The following is a 12913-nucleotide window of genomic DNA, read 5'->3' as shown; positions in this document are numbered from 1 at the left end:
AAGCTAGAAGAACAATTTTTTGCCGAAAATGTTTATCTTCATGTAAATTTTACATTTGAAATATCAAACATAAATTTCAGCGGCCGCAGCTGTACTTGGCAGCTGCCAGCCGCCGCAGTCGGCGGTCGGCGGGAAAACGGCGGCGGATCTTTATGAAATTTTAATACATTATCTAGACATGTAAGAAAAGCTTAAGTTTAAAATTTGAAGTCTCTAAGTCAAAAATTGCGGCCACAGGAGCCTTTTAAAGATTTCTGGAGACCTTGAGGATCAGGACCTGCGGGATCATACCTGGAACCTGAAATTGACTTGAACACCTGTATTTAAGATGAGGATGTACTACTAAAGGATATTTTAGTAATTTGGTAAGATACAATGCTTTGTTTAAGTCAAAAAAAATATTTTTGCTCTTTACCTGGATGACCCTGCCAGGATGGAGATTTTCAAAAAATTCCAACTCTCAGTTATGTGTCATACCCATACTTAAAAAGTCAAGCAGTTTGGGCTCTTTATCTTTCACACACAGAAAATGAGATAGAAAAAACCGGATGGGGGGGCGTTCAACGCCCCCCCCCCCCCCCGACCGTTAAGGGTTAATTTTGGAGAAAGAAAAGGCTATGGTCTAACTATTGATTATCCAAAATAATAATCATATTTTTAGAATATTGTTATTTGTCAGCCATGGATTGCGTATCTATTTCATTAATTAATAAAATTGCACATTACAAAATTCTTCCAAAATAAGCTCCCAAGAAAATTTTGACAATATTAATTAAGCTTTTTCTTGTTTAAAAAGCATCATATTTACTTATAATCAAGTTATTCTATAAACTACTGAGGAGAAGTTAGAGGTTAACTCACAAACAGAATATGGATTTTTATAGAATTTCTCTTGTTGAAAGACTGCCTTACTGTTCCTTATCGACCCTATGAAATAATTTAATGACATGGACAAGATAAGTAATTCTTTGAATATAAAGCAATTTATAAGAAATTATATTATAAACAAAGGTTTCGTGATTTTCTACAATGTCTTTCCTATATATTTAATACTCTTAGATGCCATGCAGCCATATGTAATTATTAATTGACAAAACAATTTGTATATAATCGGATGTAGAAAAACAGTTTGTACTAGTATATAATCGGATGTAGAAAACAAGTGTCTTCCTTGTTTTTGTCTTTTTTTACGTTTGTTCTGTTCAATCTCTTTTTATACTTTATATTACACAGTCTAATTGTTTTACCGTTACTACATAAAATATAATTCTTATTTACTAAGTATATTTGCGATAACTTTTATTTAATGAAATCTTCCAATTTTTAACATGTACAAAACGGCCTGCTTAATTGCTTCAAGATCCATGTCAGATCTATATAGGAAATAAATGTCTATAAACGAGCTCAAGTTTTCCAAGGAATATTTGTTTAAAACTCATAGTGCTCCAATAATCCATAATAAACTCTCATTGCCCAGAACGATAAGACCCATTATTTTACTTTATTAAAAATAAATTCCTTTGTTTAATTTCATGTTGCTATTTACCTTATATCAATGTATTTAATTTCTAATCATAAAAAAGAAAATTTAGATTTATAATATAATAAATTTAAGAAAACTCTATTTTAAAAGAATTCGATTGTGGCGACACTTTGTGTGTTCAAATATTAAACTAAAATTGTAATCATCATCATTAACCCTTTGGTGATGGTAATGTAAAGAAAAAATTTAAAAAATATAATTTAAAAAATCTTTTTAAAATCATTTAGATTATTAAATATTTACTTTCTTTTAGATAGTAATGCCAGGTGAGGAAAATAGATTTATTGAGAAATATATATGCATATAGAAAACTAGCCAATAGGGAGATAATTATATCGAGCCAACTCTAGTATTCTATATAAAGTAAAATTCTTATATTTTATTTAGATAGCTAGGCTGTAATTATTAGAATAATGTTATTTGCTGAATACAAATTTTTTAATATTAGTATTATATTTTTGGTGAAAATATTTATGCAATTATAAGGGGAATTAGATGTTATAACTGCAGGTTTCTAATATTTCAGCCACGCCAACGTCTTTTCGAAATTTTTTTTAAAAAAATTATTTAATTCAGATTTCCCCTTTCTAAAATAATAATTCTAGGAGAAAAAAGTATAGTATATAGATCCAAATATTTTGGGCAAAATCAAATATGGTAAAAGAAAAAAATAATAGTGGATGAAAAATAGTTTTTCTTTCTTTTTTCCTATCATTAGCCCACTTCATTACATCATCTAAAAACTGAGTATGCGGGCATATAACAAAAGGGATTTATATAAAACTGCAAAAATATTATTTGAAATTTATAATATAAAGCAGACCGATGTCTGTCCGCCTGGATGAAGCTTAAGATATCGCTAATGGTGGAACCTATTTTCCTAGTATGGTTTAAGCTATTTTTCTAAAGGATTGGGACTCAACTCTTCACCACCATAAAAAACATATTTACCAATTATTTTTTTTCATTTTTGGTGACATTGCAAGAACATATATAACAAAGGCATGCATTTCTCCAATAAAAAAAATATTCTTTTATCATTCTCAGTTGGTCTACTTTATTACACAATAACACATCAGGAATAAAGAATATCAATTTCAAAATTCATCTAAAATTAAAATTTTACTATCTAACGTTCTCAGCAGCCAAGATTTTACAAACTTTGTGAATAAATAAGTTTTACAAAAAAAAAATAAAATGTCCCAATTTTGGGCAATGACCCAAATTGAAACATTAGGTATTCATGACGTTATTGTATTAATTTTACTCCTGGGGTCTTAAATGATAAAGCAATGGTTGTTAAAAGCGAAGCTTTTCTATGATTAGGGTCGGTCCGTCCGTAACGGATAGCTTTTTTCGTTAATTTAAGCATGTTAGAATTGTCCTATCGATTTCAAACTTTGCATGGTGATTCCTTCAGTAGTAAGGTACGATTTAGAAAGCGTAGCAACTCTATAATCATTACCAAAATGTCCGTACGTCCATTTTAAACATGTTGATTTTTTTTACTTTTTTAACAACAAATTTTTATGTGATCTAATCATCCGTTTGCTCTGAATTTTGGTATATTGATTCCTGGGACAACAAAGTATAATGTTAGAAGCGAAGCAACTCTATAATCAGGTCCTAAAAATGTAAGTATGTCTATAAACATTATCCTGTATCAAGCAGTTTTTCAACAAATTTACTTTCAATTTTGAATTGACGACTCTTATACATTTATATTCTGATTATTCAGTTCTGACACTATATGAGTGTTAAAGTCCGTTCGTCCTATCGTTTCAGTGCTTCGCTTTTATGGATGTTGTCATCCTTGTTAAATTAATGTACACCAAAATTATTAAAATCAAATTATCTCCTAAGTTGGACACTACTTGTTCTAAATTTTAAGAATTTCTTAGTTTGTAAGCAAACTAATGCTAGGGTATATTTATAAAACTTTGGATACCAGTATTATTTTTATTCCATTGTCTTCACCCACCCTGGTTTAATCCGAATATTGTGAATGAACAATCAGACTTGTCCTTCAGCTTTAAGTGACGAACTGACACTGACAGTATAACGTTATTTTTCTAAATATAGAATAGCTTTGCTTTGCGAAAATAATCTTTAATAAGAAGAGGTACATTTATTTATTATTACAGTCCAAAATTATTCACAATAATATAAAAATATAATTTTAACAATAATCAATTCATTATAATACATAATTTAATGGTAAAAAAGAAATTTGAGCAGAAATTTAGAAAATTACAGAAGCACATGAAAAGGTAACTTTACTTTACAGATATCATAAAAATATATAATCATTTTAATAGAGATTCCAAAATTTTACATTTTTCGTTTAAATTAGAGGTTTAATAACTTTAAATTCGTTTTTTGGATGTACAATAGGGTAACAATTTTATAAGATTAAATTTTTATAATCACTTTAATTGTATAAATTATATATGAAGTCATTTTTAGGCCATTAAAAAAAGAGATTTTTTCTATCGTTGAACCTCACCATAAGATGGATAAGGTTTGAAACCTGGCTTTTTATAAAGTTCAAAGGCAGAACCACGATGTTCACGATTGGATAAATCCAAAGTATCACCGGGAGGTCGGCGGCGTTGGCTGTTAACACCGTTATTTCCCGCGGACGGCGGGCCATTATTGTTATTATTTACAGTCTGGCCGTCTCTAGGAGTACTTGGTAGATTATAGTAATATTGATTAGAAGAACGGTTTCCGCCGGCGGCGGCATTAATATTTGTCGGTGGCGGTGGCCCGTTGTACCGATTATAACTAGAATAATCACGGTCTAATGAAGAGCCCTGACCAGAGTCTACACCGCCGTTTGAATCAATCTCGCCGGCTGTATCGTAGGGCGGAACTCTTGGCGGGGAGGGCTGAGTGTATTGGTGATTGTTGTCCACAACTTTGGATGAGTGATAGTGGTAGGAATTATAGTCGGGTTGGTAAGAATTTGGGGATTGGAAATCGCCATTGTTAACATCAGGACCGCCGGTACCATTAACCTGTCCGTTCGGCGGGTTGATATAGTTCCCGTTCATGTAGTTGGACTCGTTGATTGTGTTGGACTGACTTGAAGAGCGTTGGCCGCTTCCGGAGCCACTGCCGTTGGAACCTCCGCCGTTAGAACTCGGGGGCTGCGGCCCGGAAAAGGAGGGTTTGGGCTTTGGCGGCGGGACTGGTTTGTAGATGCTGGATTTTGGCGGCGGCATTGGTTTATATTCAGAGTATCTGAAATAAAATTGTAATTTTAGAAAATAATTAAAAAGGGTAGGTAGGTATTCTGCAGTGTAAGATGTTGTATTATACTATTGCATGGTAATAATATATACAATGTAAAATAAAATCTAGTTTTATAACAGAAATTTATCATAAATATTGACTGAAAATAGAAATAAAATACTCCTTAATATACATAAATATATTCCAATATATCTTCAAATAATTAAGAAAAAAGTATACTTTTTTAATTGACTTTATTCATCATCAATATAATTTTGTGCTTTAGAAAATTTGTTCCAGTAAAACTTACCTGTATTTATCTTGACCTGAGCCAGAGTGTTGTCCTGTCATGGCATACCCGTTCATTGATCCACCGCCGTTCTGCATACCTGGAGGCGACATTCCGTTAATGGCGGGCGGCGTCATACCTGAAATTTAAACAGTTGGTATCAAATCATTATATTTTAATGTCACTTTTGGACAAATTTCAAAATCCTGTACATATATTATTTAGTCTTGTATCTTTTTGTCTAAAGCAATTATAATAAGGTCAGTACGTCTATATTTAGATTTATTTTAATGAGTCTGCTAATATGCTGTTTAGATGACAATTCCTTGAACGAATCAACAGCCATAGGCCTAATATTAACTTAGAATACCTGGATATGTATCTATCTATCTAATATTACTTACCATTAGGTAGACTGCCATAAGTTCCAGATCCACTTAGCTGGCCAGGAGATGTATACTCTCCCTGAGGTGCCGAGGATATACCACCTGAATATAAATAAAGAGTAATGTCTACAAATTTAGGTTTACTTATTTATTAAGATAGACTTTCATAGTCCAATTGTGTCCTTATAGCTTATGGTTGTTAACATCGAGTGTCATTTAGTTTAAGAATCTATTTAAATATTCTCTTGCCATCAATTTTCCGTTATAGTTTATATATCTATTCGATTTATCAGTCTTCTTTACTTTTAAATGAATCTATCCACACTATACCTGGATTTCTGGAGGCATAATGCGGGAACATTTCCGCTGGTCCGCCAGTGCTTCCCCTGTGCTTGTAGGAATCATAATTCTCAGCGGCGTGTGGGTTGTAAGAATTACTGTTAGAATTATTTTGACTTAACATGTGCGGGTCAGGCCCGTTGCTAGTCGCCGATCCCGACGAACCCTTCTCCTCCGGCGGGCTTTGGGCGGCTCGTTGGCCAAACAGCCGCTCCGCGGCGGATTTCTTGCTCGGTTTCTTTTGGCGGTCTATTTTTGGCGGGACTGAGGGTAGTTTGCTACCGCTGCTGCTTTGTTTTGATTTTTCTCCATTGCCGTCCTGGTGCTTGATCACGCCATAACGGTCGGTGGTACCGCCGTGCTTGTCGGGGGACACCTTAATACAAAAGAAATGATTTTTTAAAAGTATAGTTGTGTGTTTTGTTTGGTTTTTAAGTCTATGCATCTTTACTTCTATTACATCTTGATAACATCTTTGTTATTCTATTTTCTTCATATCTCCTGCAATGATGTAAAAAAAAAGAAGAAAAGCTGAATATTTTAAGAACTCGTGTTTATATAATCTAACAATTCTGTCTTTTAAAGTATCAAATAATATTTTTATCTGTCCATGTATATTCTTTCGTCAGTTATTTTAGCATTTTCTTCTACTTCTTAAGTTATACTAATGACTTAATATCCATATGTCTACCTAACTAATATCTATCCAATTATCTTTACACATACCTTAGCTAAATATTGTTGGGCATTCTCTCCAACTTCAGAGGTCATGGTACCATCCTTTCTCAGGTTCAGGTTTGGATCTGAAGTGGCACGGTACAGGCTTGAACTTGAATTCTAAAAATATATTATTAATGAAGTAAATCTTGGAAATTAAGCTTGGCCAATGTGGAATTTATAACTTACTGCTGAGATAAGTGTACAAACCAGTCCAGTGATTAAGAATGGCTTAGGTGGGTATTTAACATAAATAGAAATTATTTATTACATGTTAATAATTTATTCATTGAATACAGTGTTTCTTGTTATTAAATAAGAAAGTTTACCTGAACGTTACCAGAACGGGCACTGTTCTGTTTCCTAGGACTATCCTCCCCGCAGAATTCTCCATCCGACTCCAGCCCAGAAGTTGAGAAGGTCAGCCGGGATGACATGGGGAATAGGAAATCGTCAGAAAAAGCTTCGTCCGGCTGAAAAATTACATATTATTCAGAGTTGTGGAACTTGATTTTCTACAAATCAAAAGCATCCTATAATTTAAAAAAAAAAACATGTAACATTAATATAAATTCTACTTAGGGTAAAGTTGTAGGCAATTAGTTTCATCTTCAGACGTATGAATACTCTACCTAACATGTTTGCATTTTCGACTACAGTAAAGCGTTTAACATAATTTAAAGATACAAGAAAAGTCAAGGAAATGTAATTTAAAATAATTATAGCCAGGGATAAGGGATGGGAAACGTAGAAAAATATTATTTCAGGCCTATTTCAAGCCTAGGCCTATTTCTAGCCTAATAAACCAGTTTTGGGATAGCGCAGTGGTTCGTATAAAATGCTAATGAAAAAGCTGTGTGTGTAGATAAAGTATAGAATCAAATTCAGGTAGCTAGTTTAAAGTAAAAAACATAACTTTTTATAAACCTATATATTAATGGCTTTTGTTAAAATGAAGTTTTTTCTCTCCCAAAATTTTTTATCTTTTACTTTGGTAATTTGAAATGTCAGAAAGCTATCGTTGGGTTTCCCTCAGACAGATTTTAGTTTGTATTATTTGCATTTTTATTAATGAGTAAAAATTTTATTTGAAAATTTCATTGCTAATTAAAATTCAAAATAAATAAATAAATATGCACTTGGGTAACATTCTATCAAGTTCTTTGGATACTATACTGGATATAATGTAATGATATATCTGTACTGTGTTGTATTGTACAAAAATTAGGGTGAAGGTGTTGTATCAACTCCGTACTAAATTTTTAAAATTCTAAATACAACATCTAATTTATAAACTACCAAATGAAAATTCGTAGCTACCTTCTTTCCAAAAAAATAATCCCGTTATTTTTGTTTTTTCTTTGGGCCCTTTTTTAATGTTTAACTCTAAGCAGATTTAATAATTAATCTAATGTGATCTAACACCATTTATATTTATTTTTTCGTAGCAGACGAAATCATTATTTTTTCTTTAATTGTCTGCTTCTAAAATTTCCGCCATCTGTGATTTGGGCTTGTTTTGTATCAACCAATCACCAATTGGCTCCGCCAATTGGTGATTGGTTGATACAAAATAAGCCCAAATCACAGAACACTATTGGTTTAGAGCGGTAGCCAATATGAGCCGTCCGCCAGTAAGGTCATTAAATTAGGCAAATGGTAAAAGTTGCATGATCCCTTTCAAAACCAGGCCGAGACCTAATTTATGGCCAGGTTTCCTATCCCTTATCCCTGATTATAGCTGATTAATATTATAGGCCATACTGAAAACCCATGTATAGCATCGACTTATTGAAATTTTCCATGAATATTAAAATAAAAATCATAAAATTAATACGAGTTTTGTTAGCTCGGGCCTAACAAAACTGGTTTTAATCTTATATTTTTCATTTTTATATCCGCGGAAAGCTGTCTATAATACGATGCGATAAACAACTATTCTTGAGATAAGATAAGTTTATTTGATAAATACATTTTTTATAAGAATAGAAACAAGTGTTCTGTTAAACAAAAAGTAAATTTGTAAATTATATGTTGTTAAAAAAAATCATCCCTCTAAACATTTTAAGCACATTCCATAGTTTAAAGGTAAAATTAATTTACAACCTATGTGTAAATTTATTTATCGAATAATGCTCTCCTAAAAATTATTTTATGTACTGAATAAAATTTAAAATTTAAAGAAAAGTGAAGAAATAGGGCGAAATATCACATCTTATCTTGACGAGAATACTAAATAATTTTGATTTTTATTCAAAATTAAAGGTATGGTGATTTGAAAAAGAAATAACGAATCAAATTAAAGCATAACAGTAGAAAATGTAGCAGTATAAAAAATATGAATCACAGTTTTAAAATCAATTAAATTATTTTTACTTTTGATTCAGTATTCTTTACTTCTAAATAAATCATAAGAAATAAGAAATACTACATGCAAAGAAAAGTAGAAAAAATAGAGAAAAAGAGAAAAATGAAAATTCCTTTGGATACATCCGGATATAACCATAATGGACAGTAGAAATAAAACTTATGATATGAAAATGAAAACTATTCATTAGTATTGTATTTTATCACTTGACAATTTGACCATTAAAGGGCAACTTCATCAGCATGAAATCAGGAATAATTGTTTTTTGTTAATCTATCTTAATCATTTAAGAATCTGCTTTGTGAAATATTTTATTTACAAAATTTGTAGTCCAAAATGGTAAAATCCGTGGGTAACCCAATGTATATCAATGCTTTTTATCTTAAAAATCATGCAAAAATCAATCAAAACTATCTACAAATATTTTATCTAATCTAATAAATGAAAATTATCTGCATAAACCATTATTGTGATATCACATGCAAAAAAAATAATGCTGTTTAGTACTTCAGTATCCCAGCTACTCCGTGGTTATGAAAAATAATAAAAGCAATAATGTCCTTTGTTATTGAAAGAATTAAAACTATAGTAGGTTGTTAATACTATGATTCTTCTGGACATAATTGTCCTTGTTTAAACTAATTAAATTTTTACAAATCATAAGCAAATTAATATAATACAGGGAGTAAGGGAGGGGACAATGGATCGAATATTCAATTTTTAGGAGTCTCAGACTTTGGGGACTGGCTTAAAGGGAACATGCAAGAATTTAGCTGTTTCTAACCAATCTTGGGGACCAATTATGAATGACGTCACGCAAAATCATGCATAATCTCGCGGCAAACTAGCGCGTCATCAAAAAGATAAACAATAACAAGCAGACAGAATATTTTGATTTTGAAAATTATTTTGTAAATTGAATCATTACATTTTTTATATCTAATTCTTGTTTAATGTTAATTCATTCCGATTAGTGCGTTGTAGAAAGAAATTATATTAAGATTATTAGTTATTATGAGCAAAGCCTTCCTATAATTAGGTCCCGCACATTTGTACGTCCGTAACGGTTAGCTCTTTTCGTTACTTTAGACATGTTAGATGTTTCTTATTGATTTAATGTAAAGGCAAAAGTTTTTTGTCTTTAGCTTAATATTTCTGTAATTAATGATCCGATTAATTTCAAATTTTTAGGGAAAATTCACGAAGTTCTGAGTTGTTCAAGGTTTGTTTATCATTAAAATCTCAAGATGGTGTTATTTTATTTTTCTGTCCTGGATGCTAGGAGCGCAGCTACCAGTTATCCTAAGATATGTTACTTAAACCTTAAGATCTTTAAAATTAAGATGTACTTATGTTCTCAACTATTTTATTTATGTAGTATGAAATTTTGACGCAAGGTATCTCATTTTTATTTCGTTAAATGAAATAGCTTGAGTTAAAAGTTCTGTAGGAAGGTAATTGTTTTAGTAAGTTTTGTAATATAATTATTTAAAGGCTTTTTCATGTCAAAGCTTTTTAATAAATACAATAAAAAAATTTGGGTAAAAGATTTTGTAAAAGTAAAATGGTATGTTTCCTTAATTTTCCGAAGTTTAAATAATAACAATTATGGAAATGAATTGTAAACAAGGGTTTTGATCTCTAGAATCAAAGGCTTGTAGTAAAGCATCAGTTTAAGGATGGTGCATTTCGAATTAAAAACAATTAAAAAAGTCAAAAATTTCCACTAAAGGTTGCTATATTGCAAATACTTGTTTTATCTGGAAATATCTGGGTTTTCAACCTTAAAGGGTCACAACTATAAAATTGAATTAACTGCCCATTGTCCCCTCCCTTACTCCCTGAATATAATATCACAAAAAGTTACCAAAGGTTTTTAATACAACATAACCTATTTTAAATGGGCAGTGTAAACATGAAAGAAAACAAAATATTTTAACATGGTTATTTCAACTAAATTAATATTACGAATAAGAATTAAAAAATAGCCTAGGTTATAAGCAGCCGCAAGAAAGCCGATGTTAGATTGAAACTTAACCCATTGCCTATAATAATCAGCAAAATTGCAGTAAGCTGGCAGGTAATTAGCGGCTAAAAAGTAAAAGTAGAGATAAATCAATGTTCTTATATAAAATGTTCAATTAGATCTAATGGTTTGATATCCGGCCTCGAGTTATTGTTATCTATAGACTTCAAGAGCATATCATAAATGTCGGGATCCAAGGGAGGTGGCACTGGGGGGCCAGTCTCCCCGTCTGTGTCCTCAGAATCCAAGTAATCCTGTTCCACAAAAATGGTTGGTTTACAATATGTTCATTTAAGCGCGTTTTAATGCTTTTCCTCTAAGAGCCTGTCGAGCGCGGAATCCCCCCTTCCCTTTTTTCTATAAATAAAGTGTAAAAAAGAGGAGGGGGGGGTATTTTTTTCTATGCCTAACCCCAGTGGGGAGCTCTAATCCTACGGTACTTAACCCTGCAAGTCTGCAATATAACCAAACCAAAAATCTTAATGAAATAAAAAACATCCCCCCCCCCCCCCCCACTTATTTTCGTTAAATGATAAGGTCGGGAGAGGTTTCCTGCATAAGACCTACGCCCTAATAATTTGACCGGTAAATGACCGTTATGACCGCTTGATAATGAACATATTGTTTATTTTCCTGAGGTGGAGAGCCCAGCGGTAACAAGAACACGTCAGAGCAAAACTCTACAGGCTAAATAAATAATAAAAGAAGCATGCAATAGATAGAAAGGAAGATAGATAAGATAGATAAAGAATATAGATAGATACATGCAAGTACCGAAACCTTTTGATGGAATAGCAATCTAAAGTTTTTGAATATTTTTGAGAAATATGACATTAAATATAACTTAAAACAATAATACTTTTAAAGGTGAAGGTTTTTTTTATTTTTGTTTAATTGAAAGTTTTATTTTTGTCAAGAACTACTTGTTTTAATTGAAAAGAGTAATTTATTTTGGAAACTAAGTGGTAAAAAAAGATCTCTCCTTACTTTTATTTATAATTCTTAATGTTCTTTGTTTAATTAATAATCCACTTAGATTTATTTTTGAAAATTTAATTATTTCTTAATCCAAATATTTTGTTTATTGATTAAGTCCTGATAAGATTAAATAATCAGATTTTGTAGTTTAAACAAGAATCTCAATGAATAAGATAAATTGTATTAATATATACAAAATCATCCCTATTATAGCTATAGATTAAAATTACTGCTGGAAAAGTATGGAATTAAACAACCCCTTAAGTATTTAAACAAAAGGAGTATAGTGTTGTTCATTATTTTCTCCCTACCTGGGATTAAACATCGCGTATAAGATGAAGACATAATTCAAAAAGCTTTACTTTATCCAACACTAGCGGTTTCGTCCCTAGCTATTCGGAGGGTAGGGAAGAACATACAAATGACATAAAACAATCAATATTTAAAGATAGAAAAGCCTCAAATCAACCCAGAAACTATTTATGTAAAGCTTTCTTAAAATGGAGAACTCAATCTTAAGCTACAGACAAAAAAAACTTAATACTTTATATAATAGGATACACAAATTGGAGTGGGGACAAAACACCTAATTTAAAAATGCCTAACTAAAAATGCCTAACTAAAAACACCTAAGTTTAAAAATACCTAATGTTAAAAACACCTACGTTAAAAACACCTAATTTATAAATGCCTAATTTATAAATGCCTAATTTAAAAACGCCTAACTAAAAATGCCTAACTAAAAATACCTAATTTTAAAAATGTCTAATTCTAAAAACACCTAATTTTAAAATACCTAATTCTAAACTATTTAAACGCCTAATTCTAAAATATCTATTTTTTCCACTAAAATACTTAAATTTTGATAACATTAATCCAATTGGCTGATTGTTCTTGCTGAAGAATCTCACTAGTCATTGAACCAATATGGTTCATCTTTACAATGAAGCTTCCCGTAGGTCATGGGAAGGTTTATAACGTTTTTGGGAGGTTACCAACACCTTCCAATGAGAAATTGCCCTTTGAAAAA

The 12913-nt window shown here is 31.3% G+C and overlaps 1 protein-coding gene across 5 annotated transcripts in view; it reads right to left on the bottom strand.

The window, feature by feature from the left end:
• Window positions 1–3656: 3656 nt before the first annotated feature.
• Window positions 3657–12913, bottom strand: part of pyd (zonula occludens-like protein polychaetoid) — a 144015-nt gene continuing 134758 nt past the window's right edge. For all 5 annotated transcript variants that reach the window (XM_080173807.1, XM_080173802.1, XM_080173804.1 and 2 more), the window contains 6 exons: window positions 6841–6984; window positions 6521–6631; window positions 5786–6170; window positions 5474–5557; window positions 5091–5208; window positions 3657–4789 (listed from right to left, as the gene is read on the bottom strand). In XM_080173807.1, the coding sequence (XP_080029933.1) occupies window positions 4033–4789; window positions 5091–5208; window positions 5474–5557; window positions 5786–6170; window positions 6521–6631; window positions 6841–6984 (1599 nt within the window). In that variant the 3' untranslated portion in view covers window positions 3657–4032. The remainder of the gene's footprint in view (window positions 4790–5090; window positions 5209–5473; window positions 5558–5785; window positions 6171–6520; window positions 6632–6840; window positions 6985–12913) is intronic.

Source organism: Acartia tonsa, chromosome 10, assembly GCF_053477335.1.
Source record: "Acartia tonsa isolate MP-2025a chromosome 10, ASM5347733v1, whole genome shotgun sequence".
Lineage (NCBI taxonomy): Eukaryota > Metazoa > Arthropoda > Copepoda > Calanoida > Acartiidae > Acartia > Acartia tonsa.
The sequence above is the reverse complement of the archived record's forward strand: the minus strand, read 5'-3'. Positions and strand labels throughout refer to the sequence as shown.